This window comes from Phaseolus vulgaris, unplaced genomic scaffold (genome assembly GCF_000499845.2).
Source record: "Phaseolus vulgaris cultivar G19833 unplaced genomic scaffold, P. vulgaris v2.0 scaffold_13, whole genome shotgun sequence".
Lineage (NCBI taxonomy): Eukaryota > Viridiplantae > Streptophyta > Magnoliopsida > Fabales > Fabaceae > Phaseolus > Phaseolus vulgaris.
Genome location: NW_027174082.1, coordinates 437,457 through 457,685, shown reverse-complemented (window position 1 = coordinate 457,685; position 20,229 = coordinate 437,457). Strand labels below are relative to the sequence as shown.

The window sequence follows — 20,229 nt, the reverse complement described above, 5'->3', positions numbered from 1 at the left end:
CTCTACCATAAGGCAGGCTTGACTCAACCGCGTTTCCTCTCGAAGGCGTTCTTGGTCGGCTCGGGCTTTTGCTCATAGTTGTTCTTGCTCGGCCCTGGCCTCTTCTCGAATTCGCTCTTGCTCACGTAGATATTCTTCATTTTTCTCCTAGAGAGCCCCAAGGGTCTCCATAATTTGTTGCAAGGAGGGGGCCTCGCTTTCTTCAGATCCCAACGATCATTGCCTCATGTTTCTCATCACGTGGAAGACTCAGTCGCAAATGTGGGTGGCATCAGGTTTTATCAGGCCCCACGGTGGGCGCCAAATGTTCTCGCCTGCTGACCTCGGTCAGACTTGGAAGTGAGCTCCAGGCTGAAGCGACTTTGCCTGGGGTGTTGAACCGAGTTGAAGACACTTGGTGACGAAAGGGGCTCCACCTGTTGATCACACTCTAACGATAAATTCAGTGAGAGCATTCAAACTATTAATCTGTACGAGTGTAGGGTTCAAAAAAGCTTACCATTACTCGAGGTCTTAAACCCTTTTTATAGACATTCCTTGAACGATTTTCATCAACCAGAATATTATTTCAATGACAAGATTATAATCTAAATGACACCAATATAATTTCAACAGTAAGTATATTCTGTTAAGGTGTACCTTTTTATTTTCGGGTACAATGCCTCATCATCCCTAACAACTTTTATTTGCATTTAAAATATATATATTCTTTATCTAATTTAGTTATTCCTTCTATTATTTTTACTTTAATTTTCCTTTCTATATAGACTACCAAATATCTGGGACGATCTCATAACGTGTCATTGGACCCATACTTGCCCTAGGCCGAGTTGGGTATTTTTCACATAATCTATCTAACCGAGCTTACTACGGTTAAGTGTTTGAGTTGAGGATTTGAGGACGTCTGGCCAATACATATACATATCTGGAAATTAGTGAATTTGCAAAAACTTACGAAGTTCTGCATGCACTGCGTATTAGATCCCAAGCCTTTTTCACGCTTTCTCTGGTGCACACTTCTTCTCCTCCGTTGACCACAACTCCTTCTCTCTCTGCAAGCCTCCTCTCCGTCGCCATCGTGGCTTAGGGAACGTTCTCAGTGATGTGTATGTTTGGTGCGTAAGGGTTTAGGGAATTCATTGGTCTAAATCTTAAATCGTAGGTTTTATTTCATTAAGATACAAAAGACTTTTCATATATAATGATATTGGGTGCATGTGAAAAATTATATGGTACCGAGAGAATCAACCTAAATTCTCACCAACATGCCGATTCCCTTTTAAATTTCTAAAATTCCTCTTCTTTCCATAACTGAAAATTCAAAATTCAAAAAAGTTGCATACGAAAAAAAAAATTCAGAATAAAATTTTATGTTTTGGAAATGAAATTTCATTATAAAATTACAAAACCAAAACCTTATTGTGAAAAAACAATTGTAAAATAAAAAAATATATTTTAAAAGAAAATATTTTGAAAAATAAAATTAAAAAATATATTTTAGAAAAGAAATTCTAAAAATCAGTGTTCCTGAAAAGAAACGTGTTCTAGAAACAGAAATTCAAAATATACTTTGGTTTGCATCCCCTTCTATTTAAGGCATTTTTGTCATTTCAAGCAAAAATGGGTGCAGATTCAAGTTTAATTAGGTGGGTGCAGTAAGTAATTGCCATAAGGGCGGCGTATCTTAAAAGCCCATCGGCTTATCGATCTCTGATTCAGGCAGATATTCCTGCAGCAGTTTCTTTGATGTGAAGATCGCCATCTAGGGTTCCTGCAGCCTGGGAGCTTCAAGATCAGCTTCTGTTCATCTAACTCCAACCGTCTCACTGTGTCGATCTTGATATGTTTTGTTGGCTATTCTCACTCATTCCAGTTATGGAATGTGATCAATAATCATTTCAACACTCACAAAGGCAAGGGCTTGTATACTCAGAACCGAACTCCATAATGTCAAAAAAGGTATCAGACAATCTCACTTTCTTCTTCGAATCAAACTCATTTCTGCTTGCTTGAAATCCATTGGTGATTCTGTTATAAAACTTGAAATTGAAAAAATAGAACAGGGCGTAGGAAGTAGTCCAAGTCAACAAATTTCCCTTTGGAGAGAGCACTGAATTGAGTTCATATATACCACTATCATCACTGGAAATATGTCATGGCAAGAGATATGACTAATTTGAACTTTTGAATGGATATGATAAAGAAAATGAAGTAGAACATTGAATTTTAGAGAGCTTGGCTGGGGAGAATCATACCCCTTTATACCATGTTGAGAAGGCGAAATAATCTGAGAGTCATATGATGAAACCTTAATTATTAATCCAAGATACGTTGACGAAAATCTTGAATATTTTCATACATTTTAACTGGAGTGAAATGACAAAAGGTAACATTTTTTTTATTTACTTGGAAATCTAATTTGAGCTTCAGCTATTACTTACTTGTGTTTCTCTATTCATTATATCCCTATTAAGACAAAATGAAAACAAAGCACTTTCCCCGTCCCTTGCTGAATTCTCATGCTAATAATATATTAAGAATTAGTACTTTCCGAATCGTACATGCTCCTGATCCAGATTTGATGGATATTTTTCGTTTTTCTGTGAATAATTAAAAGAAAGCATTCTGATGCAGCATAGAATTAGAAAACAAGCTCTTTGTCTTTTTATACCTCCCTCCTAATGAAAAGAATATTTAATATGCTAATATTTTTGGTGCTATGAAGTGATTGATGGACACCAACATATAAGTTGGTTCGAATTTTTCTTGAGACCATGTGTACTCAACACATGTATCATTATAAACTTAAAATAACAAAATATAGTAGTTCTATGGTGAAAAATTTAAGTGCAAAGTATTTTCATGTTACATCATGAAACAATGGATTTTCGGTGATTTGTCTGGTACTGTTTCCTATTTTTTGCATACATGTTATCCTAGACTGTTATTTTTGAAAGAAGGCTGAGATAGGGTTGTCTTCTGTCATTCCTATAATTCTCTTATTGCAAGGTGTAGCCATGCAAAGACATTTTTTTTATGTGTACTGAAGAGGATATTGAAGGTTGGTGTTGGCAGTTAGACTCGAACGCTAATTAAAGTGTTGTGCATTTGGTTTTTGTTCATGAATTTTAAGTGGCAAGATTAATTAATTGAGTTTATGATTGCTTGATTGTGTGTGTGCATGTGATTTCATGTTTTTGGTTCAGTTGTGTTAGTTTTGTGAGAGATTAGGAATGGTGGAATTTACTGTATCTGTCATTTCTATTGTGTTTGGAAATAGTTGGATCGTGGAGGAGGAAGGGACCGGTTTAGGAGGGATTACCCTTCAAGATATGAAGATAACAAAGGGAATGGGGTTAGTGGACGTGACAACCGCAACGACAACCCTCCTTCCAGGCATCTCTGGGTTGGGAATCTATCCCACAGTATTGTAGAGGAAGAACTTGCTCGCCATTTCCTGCGGTTTGGACCACTGGAGAATGTTGCATTCCAGTCTGGCCGCAGCTATGCTTTTGTTAATTTTAGAAGGGATGAAGATGCTATTGATGCCATGAGAACACTACAAGGTTTTCCTCTTGCTGGCAACCCACTTAGAATCGAGTTTGCAAAGGCGGTCAGTGTTGCCCACCTTTTACTGCTAGTTACTTTTCCAGTTCATTATGTGAATCTACCACTGAAGTTCAATTCATTAAATCAAGGCCATAGTAATGGCTTAGAAGTAAATCAGAATAATTTGCACAAAGAAAAAAAAAATGAAGGAATACAACACATCAGTTATCACTTTCCTTGTATTATAATTGATATGGTTCAATCCATCAAATTAAGGTGCTCCAGAATACTCACCTTACTGTTAAGATGAGTATGGTTGAAAGTTACTGCTTTGAATTTCAGTTAATAATTCAGTCTGAACTGGCTAGAAAATGATAACCCTACTCAACAAACTACGGCCTAATGGATCTATGCATCATTAACTCAACTGCTTGATACTTCTCGTAAGCCCTGCATTGGTTTTCCATATTTCCAATTGGCAAGAAATGTTTAATGTTTGCCAGTTGGTAATGTTCAAATTTGATGAGATTTTGAACACCCAATAATTTCAACATCAAAAGTACAGGAAACTCATGAAACAATGGGTAGAGCATAACTGAGGTCATATTAAAAAGCGATATCAGCATCTTCAAGTATTAGTCCCATTTATTTTCACCATACTAAGATATTACTGGAAAAATATTATAAACAGAATTTTTTTTATGAGCATGAACTCAATGCCTCAATATAATGGTAATAAGAACAAGTAATGTGGACATAAAATGTTACTCATTTCAGTAGCCAGGAGGAGTGCTGTAATATAATTTATGACACTTTAATTCCTCGTTTGGGCTGGTTGAGTGTCTATTATTTGTTAACAACTTAAATCCTATGATTATCATGTCATTCTTTTCCACTGGTGAGTTGGAGTTTGGAATGACTTATCTGTTGGCAGTTTAGTCCTATTGAGGACACTGAAGTGTAGTGCCATTGTGGATTCACGGTTTCAATCATTTTAATTATGAAAGAAAATTTATGAAGATGAACAGGAGGTTGTTAATTGCTTAGATATGGAGAATAATGGATCCTTGTTAATGCAAAAGGAAAATGCAAGCAATAAAGAAAAAAATACAAAAGAAAAAGGAGAACATAAATAGAGCAAATCTACTCAATCCCCTTGCATGTATGTTGGAGAAATTTCCTTAGAGAGACTTGTGCTTTAAACAAAATTGAAACCAGAGGCCAACTCGTAACCTCTATCAGCTGTCCATATGGAGCATAGATTGAACATAGGGATGTTAATGACCATTTTTTGCTTGTTATGCATCGGATGATGCTACTGTTTAAATTGTTTGATATTTACATTAAATGTTGTTTATAATATGTGATTATACGTGAGTTACATCTTTTTCTCTTTCGTCAATTTCACCTGTGATGTGAGAAACGGCAGCAAGAGGTGATTCTATCTGTTCAGTGTTCATGTGTTGGAATCATTGCTCAATATCGAACACAAAAAAATGTAGTTGTTGGGTGAAGTTAGACTTGCATTGCCTGCAATGTTAAATTTGTATTCTTGTCAGTTTCTGTGTACTCTTTATGATGATCTCTGACAATTAAAACCTGGACAAATATTGGCCAAAATTTATATTAGAGGAAATGGGAATAGAAACAAAAACTCCTGAAAAGTGTTATATCTTGATTAATTTAGTTGACAAACTGCTTAACATGTCTCATAAAGTAGGAAAATGGCAAAATATGCAGTGGGCTCCATCATATTGGTTCAGTTTGATCACAGTTTTTGCTTCATTGCAAGTATGTATTAGTTGCAACATAATGTAACCCTCCGTTTTTGGATAATTCTGGCTTTTCTACCATGCATAGGCCACTTGCATGCTTTTATAAGTAAATTTTAGTTCTTGTTAGTCTGTGTTTTATCATAGGGTAGAGTCTTGGGAGATTTTTTTTAATAAAATCTAAGATGATTTTAAAATTACTGTTACAGCTTCACTTACCAATTATTCACTGTTTTTATGATGGGTTTTTTATGATATTTATGTTCATTTGGATTACTGTAGTGATAATGTAAACAAGTGCCTTACTCTTTCTCACTTCTGACCATAAAGCTGAACTACAATTTATTTCTTTTGTGTAGTAATGAAGGTCCAGATTTGTGTGTACTTGCATTTGTTTGGGATATAGCTGAAAAATATACTTTTATCATGCTTTTTTTTATTGATTGATTAATATATCGAAAGATTCAGAGGAGGAGAAACAATATTTTATTGTTGACACAATATAGCACAAGGAAAATAAAGCAAAACTAAACTGAAGAAATCTGAAAAGATATCCATAAAATCCAGAGAGAAACAAAAGAAAAAGCCATACATATTTCCCATTGTAGATTGTTGTCTTCTATCAAATACTAGAATAAGTGCATACCTAATGCATTTCCATGAGGCTTTGATATTTACCTTCAAAAATATAAAAAATTCAATGAGGAATCTACTTTTAAAGGGAAAATTTGACATTCTCCAAATAGCACAGCTTAATGTATACACATGTTGCCAATGGTGAGTGTAAATGTATTATTAAATATTTTTGGAACTAGAATAATACATTGTACGTATACTCTGAAGAAAAAAAAGGCTCTTTGAAGCCATTGAACATGGAACAGGTCATTAATATCTGCATATGTTCTGGTGAAATACTTGCATCATTGTTAAGATTTATTATTAAAAACAAAAGTCTCAAGAACGTCTGCTCAAAGTCTTTTGTAACAATCATTATAAAGAAAACATTGTAGCTAGCTTTTGCTTCTATTCATGCTTCCAGCGGAAGCTCCAAATTCCTTTTAACTACAGGAGCAACGAGCTCCTGGTTGTGATTATGGATGGTTATTCTCCTTAAACCATTTGAGTATCAAAATTCACTATTTCTTTTGTATATTTTATATAGTGTTGGTTGTTTGACAGTATGGCAAAACAGGCTTCATTTTAGTGAACTGTTGTACTGCTGTCCAAATTAAAATTTGAACTTTGGGTACAAGAAGGAAGATATTCCGGTATTGTGAATCAGTAAGAAAGTGGAAGGACTGACTAGAATGCACTATGGAAAAACGAGAAGTTCTAATCCTCCTAATTCCCATCCCCATAACCCAGGAAAGACCATATAATTCTGCTTCTTTTTGGAAAATTACAGCTGTAAATATATCAATCTTTTCAATTAAGTATTATGATGGTTCAGTTTACTATCAACAGAGAACAGGGATATGAATTCTTTAAAGAATTGTTTCAGAACCTAAGATCTAACCTGACCTGAGATCTATAATTCATCTTATACATTACCAAAGGCAAAACGAGTTACAATTTACAAAAATAAACACATGAATGGGAAGCCAGCTTGCATTTATTACATAGAACGAGAATTTCAAGTGTAATTTATATGTTTGAATGATTGAATACACAAGCATTTACAACATTGAGCTCTTTGTATTTGTTGAACCTCAAAGTTTGTCATTTCACTTAGTTTCATTATTTCAATTCTAATAATAATCTCAGAAAGGTTGTAAGTACCAACCAATCCAAAAAGAACTATTTACTTCTGGTAAATTATTGATGAGCCTTCACTTAATTGCTTAGGCTTTTAGGAGATTTTGTCTTTGACATGATATTAGAGCTTCTTTGGCCAAGTAGTCATGGGTTTGCTCATTAAATTTTATAAAAGGGTATGGTATGTTCTATATTGTCCACATTTAAAGTCCAATGGGCTCTTATGAGAGGGGATATGGTAGATTTAGAACCATGGATAGGGCATTCATGAATGGTTTGTTTAATGGCTGGAATGAAAAGGATAGAATGAGATAAATTATCATATCTTATTTTAATTTATCATTTGGTGCATCAATATGATAAGCTGATCTTTGTTGCTTATCCTATCAAGTTCATTAGTTCAAAGTTGGGTTAGAAACATGTAGGATTTGATAAATTTCCCCCCTTTTCTTACCTCATATTGCTCAGGTTCTTTATTCCACCATCACTACCACACAATCGCTGCCACAACTTCTACCAATACTGCTATAATATCACTATTGCGATGAATGCTACTGCAAATGCAACTACCATCATAACCATGTCCATCATTGTTGGCAAATAAAGTGATCACTACCATTAATTTCAACACCATTTCAATAACCACCATTGTTATCACCATAAGTTGCATGACAAACACTTCTATCGCCACCATCATTACAGTATTGCCACCATAACTGTCACTACATTAAGTGTTGTCATTACTGCAACTGTTATCATCACGTTATCACTATTTTCATTGTCAGTGGTACCATTATGTTATCAACAATGTTATTGTTGTATAATCAGTATTATTATCACAATAATCTCTATGATCATTGTCAGCACCATTATCGTAAATGTCATCATTATCAGTACTAGTATTGCTCCAATTGTTGTCTTCACCAACATTTATATAATTGCAACCAATATCTGTATCACCACCACCATTTTTCATTTGAGTAATTTTATATATTTGCATGTTTTATATCATCTATCTGGTAGTTTATCTTGTGTGCACCAACACAAGACAAAATAAGAGCTAATACTCATCACTTCTAACTCTTGCTTTCTTCTTATCCTGTCTATCTTCATCAAATTTTTTAGTAGTTAAGCTTTTAGGAGGTTCAAATGTGTAGGTCTAAACTTGTGAAGCATGCAACGGAACAAGCCAATATGTTAAACTTGTGTACCATTGACTGTATAAAAAGATGCCCCTTAAGAAAAACATTTGCAGAGCATCTAAGAAGAGATAAGTGAACTGCTTGATCCCAAATGAATCAAGAGTTAATGGAGGACCAACAATAAATATTCTAGCATTTTTCTAACCATTTATACACCATATAACTGCAAATTGAAAATAGTGTCAAAATCTTTTTGACGTGGGAATTGTTGGTTATCCTTGGACAAATCTGTTCTTTAGCAATAACACCAAACAGGTTATTCCAGAGATGGGAAATTGTTGAGCAATGAGCGAGAACTAGTTTCAGAAGTCAATATGTACATCATACGGCAATCAAGAAACTAAGCAGTTAGAGGTCTTGAGATTTGAAGTAAATCATTGGATCTTGTTATGACCATAAATCATTCACTTGATTTCCAAATGGACCTTGTGCAAGGAAAGAAATTACAAAACCATTACTGACTGATGAAGTTAGAAATTAAAAACAGGACTTGCAATTACAAAATGGTATGCTTGGGCTGTCAAGGGAACATTTCCCTTTGAGACTGAATTTAATAACACCATAAGAGAATGTGATTTAGAAATACTTTTTCCTAAACCCTCTATAATTGGTTAATATTTATTGAAAATTATGAAACTATTAGTTAAACTCATGAAATAAGGATTAGATTCATATTGTTTCAAAAATCCCAATCAATTTTAGTAAAAAACAGTGAATTATAGAGGAAACAAGATATCTTAAGGAAACGTTACTTTGAGTTACAAGTTTCCAAGGGTTAGCATGTATGAGTTCACCACTGAATTGGCATGCCACACATTAGAATTTTACAGTAGGTAGAGATGTAATAGAAAACCATTAAGCAGTCTTTACTCAATAGCTTAAGCTTTTGAGAGGGTTGGTTCATAATACGGTATTAAAGTCCTTATGACCAAGTGTTCAACCCTATTTTTCTTATAAGTTAGATGTCACTACAAGGTAGATGCATTATCTGTGGTATAAAGCTCAACAGGCTCTTGCAAGAGCGCTTGTGTTAGAGATCCAATATTAAAGCATTCATGTGTCAAGGTCTAGTATAAAATCATTCATGTGTCAAGGTCTAATATAAAATCATTCATGTGTCACCTTTTAGCTTTTGCTTATGGGAATAGGTGGTTTATGATAGTAACTTGTACTTTTGAAGTTCAGACAAGCTGATGCTATAAGTGGTCTTTAGAGGGAAAAAAGCAAAGCTATCATGCTGTCAAAGGAAACGTAGAAACCAATTTCCTATATCCAAAATTTTCCTTTTCTGTATATTGAAATGGAAATTTGTTTTGGATAAACCTCAAGGGATGCTATTGGATAGAATATATGGAAAAGGGAAACAATAAAGCAAAACACTAAAGTGATAGAAATTCAAGGGATCAATATCATGATTGCCTCTATTTAAAATTATGTGCAAAGCATGGATGGTGAGCAAATTAAGTTTTGCTGAATAGAGGACATGAAAGTGAACGCAGCATTAACAAACAATAGTGGTAAAACACAACAAATACTAGGAATTGTTTTGTACATCAAACAATTATATCCCCACTGAAATAAAAACTAATCAACCCTTCAAATAAAAATGGAAAACCTGGAAACAAACCAGGATCATGAACTACTGAATCCTAACAGTGCGAGGAAAAGTTATGACAGAACATAAGAAAAATCGAATCATTTCATTAAGGCTAAGTAATATTCCTGGTCCTTTCCCTATTTAGTTATATTGAATGACTAGATATTCTGTGTATGGTCCTGTATACTGGATATTTTGCATAGATGTTTGATTATGCATATAAAAATTGTCTGGCCAACTCAAATAGTAGAGTGAGATAAAAATGTACATGATCATACATACTTTTGAAGGCTATAGGGTTTCATGTTGTTTTAAAATGCAGCTTAGACAGGTCGGTTAAACTTGTCTGAGTGAAAACAGACGTAACTGCAGGTTGAGTTTATTGTTGGATTGTATATGCTTTTGACTTGGATTTTGTCATTGAACTGACATTGAACTGGATTAAATTGTGTAACTCAGTCTTGAGCAAACTGGGTAAAATGTTGAAATATTGCATGGAAGGGACAATCCTGAGTTTAAGATGCTGACTATAGGTTGAACTGATTCTGCAAAAGCTGTATTTGACTGGATGAGTGTCTGGCTCCAGATTATTTATGGTTTTAAGGAAATTTTAGAAAACTATTAAAAAGTAAGTAGATCGAGAATCAAACACTTTGCACTGGAACTTCATCCTTGCATTTCACCAGGAAACAAACATCACTATTAATATATACATAATCTTAATTATTATTTTAACGTCCACCATTTTATGTGATTCAACTACTGATCTATTGGTTCAACCTGTAACTGATTAACCCAATATCTAAACCTAGTTAATGACTATTCTTATTTTTAAAACAATGGTTTCATGAATTTATCTGCGATCAAGCATAATAGGATAGCATTCTAGAATCCTTTCAGTTGATCCTATTTGGTGAGCATAAAGTTTTGATGTTAAAAGACCATTTAGCCATAAGATATTAAACTTTACAAAAACTTAATTTGTTTTTACTTGTCGAGTATCCAATGAATTGTCAATTTGTTCCATTTGCTATTTTTTTTTGGAAATTTGGATTAGGAATGAAGGCATATATCATTTATTAAATATAAAAAGGATTTCAATTGCTTTAACCTAATGCTTAAAATTTTAAGAGATTTTGTCTGACACGGTATCCAAGGTTTAATGTCCAAGTGTTTAGCAGTTCAATCCTTATTTCCCCTGTTCTTTATAGTTAAATTAATTTAGGTCTGTTAGTGTATAACCTTATAGTATAGGCTTTGAGTAGGGCACTTGTCCCTGTAAGACAGTTGCACCTGTCACTGTCAAATAGTCAGACATTTAGAATTTACCTCTTTTATCTTGGTTATATGTAGAGCTTCTCAGTACACTACTCTCACAGTCAATAATACAACTTTGCAGTTCTCCATTATGGTAATTATAACATGGTATCCAGAGCCAAAAGGCCTGACTATTGATTTCTAATTCAGCTAGAAATTCCTGCAGTTTCTTTCCTGTGATGATCACAATCTAGGGTTAGAGAACCCTGCAGCTTGGGAGCTTCAAGGTCAACTTCTGCTCACCTAACTTCAACCATTTCACTATGTTGATCTTGACATCTGTTGACTATTCTCACTCATTCCAGTTATGTAATGGAATCCATATTTATTTCAACACTCACAACGGCAAGGGCTGGTCAACTCAGAACTGAACTGCTCAATGTCAAGAAAGGATATCAAAGTCTTGCTTTCTTTTCAAATCAAGCCATTTCTGCTTACTTGAAATCCATTGTTGGTCTGTTCAACAACTTGAAATAAAAAATAGAACTAGACCTAGGAAGTAGTCGAAGTCACCATAAGCTTTTTCTAAAGAACTGAACTGAGTTTGGAAATCAACTGCTAAAGAAGAACAGACGAGATGAGCTTAGCCTCAGCCATGTTGGCTTTGGTGTAGATCTCTAATGTATTTAGCTGAGTTGGACTACTTCAGTGTTCTCAATTCAGAATTCTCTCCAAAGGAGTTGAGTTTAGGTGACCCTTATTGGGCTGCTTCCTAGGCATTGAGGTTTAGCATCCACCTGATCGACCACTCTATATCTTACAACCTGAAGACATCATTTTGTTTGCCAAAACCACTATGGCTGAGGCTAAGCTCATCTCATCTTCTATGGTGGGAGGCTGTAAACTGACTAAAGAAGGTTCTAACTTACTTATCTATTACATCCTTTCCAAGATTATTGGTTGGTTATTAATATGCCCCTAAAAGGAGAATAGAAAAGTAGAAAAAAGGAAGGGGGGAGGAGCTCCAATACTCCCACTGGATTGAGAGGCACACCTAACCCGCCTACCCACTCATCAATCACGGTGTTTTGGAATTAGGCACCCATCTTTTTACTGTTGTCAGCTAATCTCTTCCATGTTTAATTGTACTCTATGTTAGAACATTTCTTTGAATGCTATTCTGATCTATGTGGTTCTGTTTTGTGTTTTGCTCAGAAGCATTATTCATCTTTTTGTTCCAAATTCAAGCTTACTACCAATATGATTGATTAATCTATGTGATTAATCTATGTACCTCTCTTATTACTGTTTCGTATTCCCCTGTTCCTCTGATACAGTCCAATCATTATATTGACGAATCTCAATTTGTGGAAGCCTTTGATGGCTACTTTATGAAAACAACAATTTGAATTTGGGTATAGATGGTCTCCCTTTTTTCTTCGTGATATTTACCACATTTCTGATCCCTAATAGTATTTTAGTGGGTTAGTTTGCTATGAGAAGTTACGGGAAAGAGTATATTACAACATCTCTAATTTGTCAGTTTCTAATGATTGTTGTGTTCCAAATGCTAGATCCTCTTCTAGTCTATGTTCTTCCCGGAAACATGTTAATCCATATGTTGTGTGTAGCTGAGCATCTTCTATTTTCTGGAATAAAGCTTTTCCTTTGCGGGGGCCTTGTGTAGTAATCCCCCTAGGTAGGGGCTGTTGTCCATTGTAAAGTAGTCCCGTAAAACTTTTGGGAAGAGGGGTCGTCTTGTGTGTAGGCATAGCATTTATGGTCGAACTTGCCCCACCTAAGTAATTATTTTCCTATGTTGTGGTGGCTTACTCAACGAACTGGAGCTCCTATTGTTCCTGCTCTAGCTTCCATTCTAGCTCCCTTTGGCCTTGAAGATCATCAAATTCCATCCAACTCACTCTAGTATTTGTTACTTGCTTTTGTACTTCTGCATGTTGGGAATGTAATAGAACAAGATTTTCTACTTGGCTTTACAAGTGGCCAACTATATTTTTAATCCCTAGCTTACACTGTTTTGGGCTAGGTTATGTGAGAGGTCGTATATTTCACCAAATTGTGGGACAAACGTCCCAAAATCCATTGTTGCCTCTTCTGGTTATAGTAGATCGAGAAACCCTGCATAACTTTCTTCTACCAAAGGGCCTCCTTGGCTTTTTATTTAGGTTCTATCTTTTTTTTTAGATTTAGGTTGAGACTTTCTTTCCTTTATTAGTAATAAAGTGGGCACAGGACATTCGTGGAGTTTGTGCCTTTCGTACCACCACAGGATTGATTGCTTGGGCAGATCCTGCTCCTAAACATAAGGTACAGGGGGAAGGTGGCTGGGCCTATATTATCAGAAGAAAAGGATTATAAAAAGAGAACCTGACTACTTATTTCATTCTACGTTCTTCTTGGGCGAGGTGATGTTCTCTGATCAAGGAAAATGTAGTAGAACTTTTGAATTTTGAGAGCATGTGTTAGGAACCAAGAATTATAAAGAGAAGACAAGAAAGGTTTTTTACTGAATAGACAGAAAAGAACAAGAAATAGGAGAGCACTCTCTCCTTCAAGGGCTTCCCCTTCACAAAGAGCTAAAGCTCAATCTACAAAAATATTACACACTCCCCCTCCCCCTCTCCTTCTTTCTTATTTATATCTAACTAGCAAATCAAATAACAAACTCTTGACTATTCTAATTCTAACTAACTTCTCCTCTATGTGTAACCTAACAACATGGTGGTGGAGTAGTTGCAGAAAAGGTCACACAGGATGAGCCCCTTTTTACCATGTTGAGAGTGAGACACAATATGAGAGTTATACGATGGAATCTTAATTGATAATCTAAGATATGATCAAGATAATATTGGATATGTTCATATATTTTAACTAGAGTGAAATGACAAAGTACCTTTTTTTTCCTCGAATTGAGCTTCAACTATTAATTATTTGTTTTTCTCTATTTATTATGTCCCTATTAAGACAAAAATGAAAACAAAACACTTTTCCTACCCTTGCTTTATTCTCTTGCTAATATATTAAGAATTAATGTTTACTGGATCTTACATGCATTTGATCCAGTTTTGGTGGATTTTTTTGTTATTTTGTAAATGATTGAAAGGGTCAATTGCTTCTGCACCGTGGTAAGCAATGTGGTGCAACACAAAACAAGAAAACAAGCTCTTTGTCTTTCTCTACCTCCCTCCCAATGAATATAATGTTTAACATGCTAATATTATTGGTGCTATGAAGTGATTGATAGACACAAACAAAATGGATCTTGAGTACATATGTACTCAACACACTTATCAATAATCAATACATATTGTAATTCTATGGTGAAAATTAAGTGCAAACTTTTTTGCATGTTACATGATCTAATTATACCTAGGGATGACAATGCGGGCTGACCCGTCCCACGTAATGAACACGTGCTGATTTCTTTGCCCTGCCTTGCATGAGGGCTAGCCCGCGGGTTTGTGGGTCAACCCGCTTAAGTTTTTTTTTTTAAGAAATTCAATAAAAATGTTTTCTACTTTTTGTTACTGAAAAATTGAATATAAAAATTCAATAATTATAAAACAATTGAATATAAATAAATTGAACCTATGTTTGCTAATAATATAAAACATCAAACATTAATATTCTTCAATTTCAAACATAGCCAAACATTAATAATTTAATTAAGATAAAACACAACTTCTTTTTGTGCGGGTCAGAGGGCCAGCCCACCCCGTTGTTGGCCCACGCGGGCTGCGGGTTGAATTACTGATCCCGTCTCGCGCTTTTTGCTAGCGGGCTGCAGGCCAATTCGCATGGCTCGTCCCGCATTGCCATCCCTAATTATAGCAAAGAAACAAGTGGACTTACAGTGGTGCTGTTTCTTATATTTTTCAATGATGACATTCTAGACTCTTACGTGTTCAAAGAAGGATGAGATAGTTGTCTTCTGACATTTCTATCATTTTCTTCTTGCAAGGTGTAACCGTGCAAAGACATTTCATTGATGTGTATTGAAGAGGATATTAGAGGTCGGTGTTAGGCAGTTAGACTTCAAGGAAGTTAATCTTCATGACTAGGGTCAATGATGCATTGATCTTTGATATAGCCTAGTGGTATTGAGTGATCTATAGCTGATTCTACCATGTAGGGTAATATTAAGTTGTAAGAGCTTGGAGTGATTGATATTCTTGATTTCTTATGTTTGTCCATTCATTTTTGTATCTCTTTTCGTCAAGTCTTCATAGTTCATACCCTTATTATTATTCTATCAGTAAATTTTTTCTGGTTTAATGTCTTTGTGTTGGATTTGTTCTCTAGTTTTGGCAGTGCAATTTTAGTTGCGTTCTACTTCTATGGGTTCAGCTAGTCTTGCCACCATTAGATCAGTGGTGTGCCTTGTATTAAGCAAGTAAAAAATGAAAAAAGTACTTCTTAGTTAATTCTTAGTGCTGCGAGGTGTTAGATGTTGATAATTACTTAATCTTCTTAATTGGCATCTGGTTATGGAATATATATTTTCCTTTCAGAGTGTTAAAATTAGATAAATGAAAAGTATGATAATTTCACCAATAAGTTTTGTTCTTAATCACAGGATAAGTCATCAGCAGTACCACGGGATGAAGATTACTCTAGGGATGAACGGAACTCAACATTGAGGGGTTCTCCTTTCTCACAAAGAGAGTTTAGGGGACACCATGGTAGTCCTGAAATGCATTATTCTGACAAATCTAAGCTGAGCGACAAAAATCCAGAACCCAGTGAGGTTCTGTGGATTGGGTTCCCGGCTCAGTTGAAGGTGGACGAATCAATTTTAAGAAAGGCTTTTTCTCCATTTGGTGAAATAATGAAGATTACTACATTTCCAGGTCGTAGTTATGCCTTTGTTCGCTTTAGGAGCCTGACATCTGCATGCAGAGCAAGAGATAATCTGAAGGGGAAGTTATTTGGAAATCCCCGTGTACATATTTGTTTTGCCAAAAGTGAAACAGGTTCATCAAACAGTGACAGGAGATCATTTAATGGCCCTCGCTCTCCAATTTACAAGTCAAGTGGTCGCGATGGATCTTCTGATAACCTCAGACAGGATAGGAGCTTCAATGCTGATCGCAGCATTGGTTCCCCAAATCAGTTCCGAAATTGGGATTCTGATCCTTATGATCACAAAAGGGGGTCTTCATGGATTGATGGAACTAACACATATGAACAAAGGAAAGTTGGAGAGAAGGGGAGAACTCTAGGAGTATCACAAGAAATCTATGAACTTATGAATAGTCCATCAAGAGAAAGACATGACCGATTTCCTCAAAAAAGTGCATTCTATGAAGATCTGCGGGCCTTTACAGATGCTCCCTATCTACGTGAGGCTAAAAGGCCCAAGACTGGTTCTCCTCCTCTTGAAAGAGAGCTTCCAGAGTATCCCTTCTCTGAATTAGAAAAACAGAAACACGTTCTCCCAAGACTATTATCTGATTTACCCCCACATGAGCCTTTTGATAAAGGCTTTGATGCTGGAAATTTTACTTATGGCCAGTCTCTTGATCGCCCCCCAAATTCACCTCTGCCTCGTTTAGATAGACAAGAAGGCTGGAAATCTTATGATAATTTTGGTGCTCGGCAGTCAACTTATGTTGAAAAGAAAAGATTCACACCTGAACCCGATAGTTCATCTTTAACTGAGTGGAAATGGGAAGGAACTATTGCTAAAGGTGGAACCCCTGTTTGTCGAGCACGCTGCTTTCCTGTGGGGAAAGTCCTGGATATTATGTTGTAAGTATTAATTCCTTTCAAAAGGTGTATTTTTTGTTCAGATTTAGGTAGTCTTAACTTTGAAATATATATATATATATATATATATATATATTTTTTTTTTTTTTTTTGTATTTATTAGGTAGTCAAATTTTACTGAGACCCATTAAATAGAACTGCTTTCGAAAGCGATAAAATAACCTTGAGATGTGAGGGGGGAAAAGGATAAAATTCTTGCTATCTATTGGCCCTCAGTGACCTTGGAATTGGGTCAATCTCCCCTCGTAAAAATTTTGATTACAGGAAAAAGAGGATACACTGATATAACTAAATTTTGTAGACATTTTTATTATCTGAAGCTTAGAGGCGGACTTTTGCTTAAAACATTGCCTCATTGGTTTTTACTTGTCGGGAAACTTACTCAATACCAATTGGCTTTTAGATAGAATTTTGCAATATCCATATAAGGATTTCAGATAAATGCTCATATTTTTTTAAATAGAATTAGTTGATGGTTGGTTTGTTCACAACATCAGAAAACAGTCATCGCTGGAGCTTTTACTGATTTTATTAATTTAAAGTAATTGATAATTTAGAAAATGTGCATTTAGAGGTAACATAATCTAGTCATCCAAGTATAGAATAGATAGCTGAGTTGGTTTGTTTAATAAACAAGATAATATACTCAAAAATATCTATTGTGTCTTTTGAACCTTGTATATTAATTATGAATTTATGCAACAAGGTTATCGAATTAAACATATATCTTTATCTATAATGCATACATGTAAATAGCATCTTATTAATGTTCGAGTTAAAACACTTTTCTTCAATAGAAGTCCAAAATGGGAAAAAAATAAAGGAAAATACTTAATCAGGTGTCAATGTGCACAATGGGGAGTGTTATTATGAAATATAGCTAATGAATGAGAGATTAATTATAAATATCTCTATTACCACAGTTATAAAGATCCTAAAATAGGCCCATTGCAAGGCCTAAGATACAATATCCAAATATATAGCAAGATGCAACAAAGATAATTCATTAGCTGATAGTCAAGAACAGAATAGAAGGATAATGAATCCCCCTAAAGCAACCAGAGAAGACATAATGGAACAAAACTTAGCTCAAAAGAAGCTGGTTTGTAAACTCGTGACAGAAACATAAAGGCCAAAAGATCAAAACTCTGCCTCGAAGTGGTGGTGAGGGAGAATTCTGATTAATAACTCTTGCTTACAAATAAATATTACAACCATGTTACCATCCAATTGTAGCACACAGCCAACGCCGTTTACATTATTACTGTCCTCTCTCAATTGTTTATGTTGGGTGTTAATGTCAATACATTGATTTCAGACCCGAATTCTTGGATTGCACTGCAAGAACTGGTCTAGATATGCTTTCAAAGCATTACTACCAAGCAGTTGGTGTTTGGGTTGTTTTCTTTGTGCCTGGAAGTGATGCTGACATGGAATTCTACAATGAATTTATGCATTATCTGGAGGAAAAGCAGCGCGCTGCTGTTGCCAAGTTGGATGACAAGACCACCTTATTTCTTGTTCCTCCGTCCGAGTTCTCAGAGAAAGTACTGAAGGTACCTGGTAAGTTGAGCATATCTGGTGTTATTCTGAGGTTGGAGAATCCTGTTTTAAATCATGGTCCCGGACACATGCAACGAGAAATGACAAACGAAAACCTGTTGTCCCATAATGAGAATATACTGCATCTTAAGTCATCATTTCCTTCCGAACGCGTACCTACATCCCCATCTATTTCAGAATTGGGTTATTCTGGAATCAGCAACCTTTCCTTTCTGGGAAATAAATTTGCAGCAGCTCCATCAGTTTCTGATTCAGCTCATGCCGCTGCTAGCATGTCTGAGTCTCATGACGAAAGAAATCGCAGCTATCCTGTCCAGCAGCGGACTTCTGGACCAAACTGGTCTTCTCAAAATATGCAGAACTTCTCTAATAGAACTCTACAAGAACCTGTTGCCGATGAACGCCAACTCATAATTCCAAGGACAGTGACAGATGTAAACTCAATTCAACATTCCAGTGGAACTTCTGTTATTCCATTTTATGGTGATAACAAGTTGTCTTACCCAGATATAAGACATTTAGATCCTTTATCAGTGCCTGTGGGAGCCCTTCCACCAGAACAACTTGCACAACTAGCTGCATCTCTTCTTGAGCAGCAGAGGCAGTCAGGAGGAAGCTCTTCGAGTACATCTGCATTGGGTGATCGTGATCCGCGGCAGATTAACAGGTTTAACACATCTGACATCTCATCCAGATTTAGCACATCGGACACCTCATCCAGACCATCCCAGAAATATGCTACAGAAAACAATCTGGTGAGTTCTGATATGTCAACATCTCAGCTGGGTCAAATTTTGCAGATGCAAAAACAACAGCAGATCTCAAATGCGCCTCAGATGTCACAGATGGTTCAGAGGGAACCACAAAGAGAGGCTAATGGAAATCAGCTGGTGACTGATAGCAGCTTGCAGGAAGATTCTGATTCAGATCCACAGAAACGTCTACAAGCAACACTTCAGCTGGCTGCTGTTCTTCTTCAGCAAATCCAGCAAGGAAAAGGAAGTTGAGCTGTGCCAGGATTTCTGTTGCTTTCTTGGTTTAACGTCTTAGAATGACTTCAAAAATTAAAAAAAGGCATTAATGGCTGTAAGTAGGATGGTCAGATTTTCATTTTATGGATTGCACTGGATTGGTAATAGAAATACCGCTGCTTAGTTTTTAAACCAGCCTTCAGAACCGGATTTTGACATTTGGTCAGTTAATATCAGTTAGGAACCCGCTTTTTTATTGATATTTTTAAAAAGGGACAATACAGATTTTATATTATTAACTTGTTTAAATAATTATGTTTATGATTATAATTAGTTTTTTAAATGATTAAAATGGTTATTAAACATAAAATAGTCATAATTAACTTGAATTAATTCGTAAAAAAATAATTTTATGTTATAAGTTTGGTGATAAAAGTAAAATATGGTAATAATAAATATAGCGAGAAAAATATATTTGTAACATGAAAATGTGGATAAATAAAATTTGTGTTTATAAGTGGACAAAATAACCATTGTTAAACTGTATCCTATTTTAACTATGTCTATGTCTGTAAAAATATTGTTTGTATTTATCCTTTCAAACTAGTAGTAGTGAGCCTAAATTACTGTATACTTCGAAAGATACTAGGCAGTTTCTTCCTGCACCCCTACATTTTTCTTCCTGCACCCTCACAATTTTGTAAATTCTGAAACTGACCCTCACAATTTTGGGATCTGGGAGTGTGCTACGGATTCATCAATCCAGAAGTGAA

The 20,229-nt window shown here is 35.4% G+C and overlaps 1 protein-coding gene and 1 pseudogene across 2 annotated transcripts; both read left to right on the top strand.

Moving 5' to 3' along the window:
• The first annotated feature begins 1,622 nt into the window (after positions 1-1,622).
• Positions 1,623-19,768, top strand: LOC137816896 (flowering time control protein FPA). 2 transcript variants are annotated; one of them, XR_011081900.1, is made up of 5 exons: positions 1,700-1,959; positions 3,281-3,613; positions 15,730-16,904; positions 18,241-19,571; positions 19,629-19,768. XR_011081900.1 is itself a non-coding variant. In XM_068620057.1 (4 exons), the coding sequence occupies exons 1-4, from the start codon at positions 1,948-1,950 to the stop codon at positions 19,490-19,492; spliced, it is 2,772 nt and encodes a 923-aa protein (XP_068476158.1). In that variant the 5' UTR covers positions 1,623-1,947; the 3' UTR covers positions 19,493-19,648. The 2 variants fall into 2 exon arrangements, 1 of the variants encoding a protein (XP_068476158.1); XM_068620057.1 differs by having other exon boundaries at positions 1,623-1,959; positions 18,241-19,648.
• On the top strand, positions 3,856-15,723 carry LOC137816897 (NADH-ubiquinone oxidoreductase chain 4-like; annotated as a pseudogene).
• Positions 19,769-20,229: the final 461 nt, after the last annotated feature.

Bases quoted from the DNA above. Each gene is read 5' to 3' on its own strand.
- LOC137816896 (XM_068620057.1), top strand. The intron at 3,614-15,729 runs GTCAGTGTTGCC...TCTTAATCACAG, and splicing joins GAATCGAGTTTGCAAAGGCG to GATAAGTCATCAGCAGTACC. The intron at 16,905-18,240 runs GTAAGTATTAAT...CATTGATTTCAG, and splicing joins AAAGTCCTGGATATTATGTT to ACCCGAATTCTTGGATTGCA.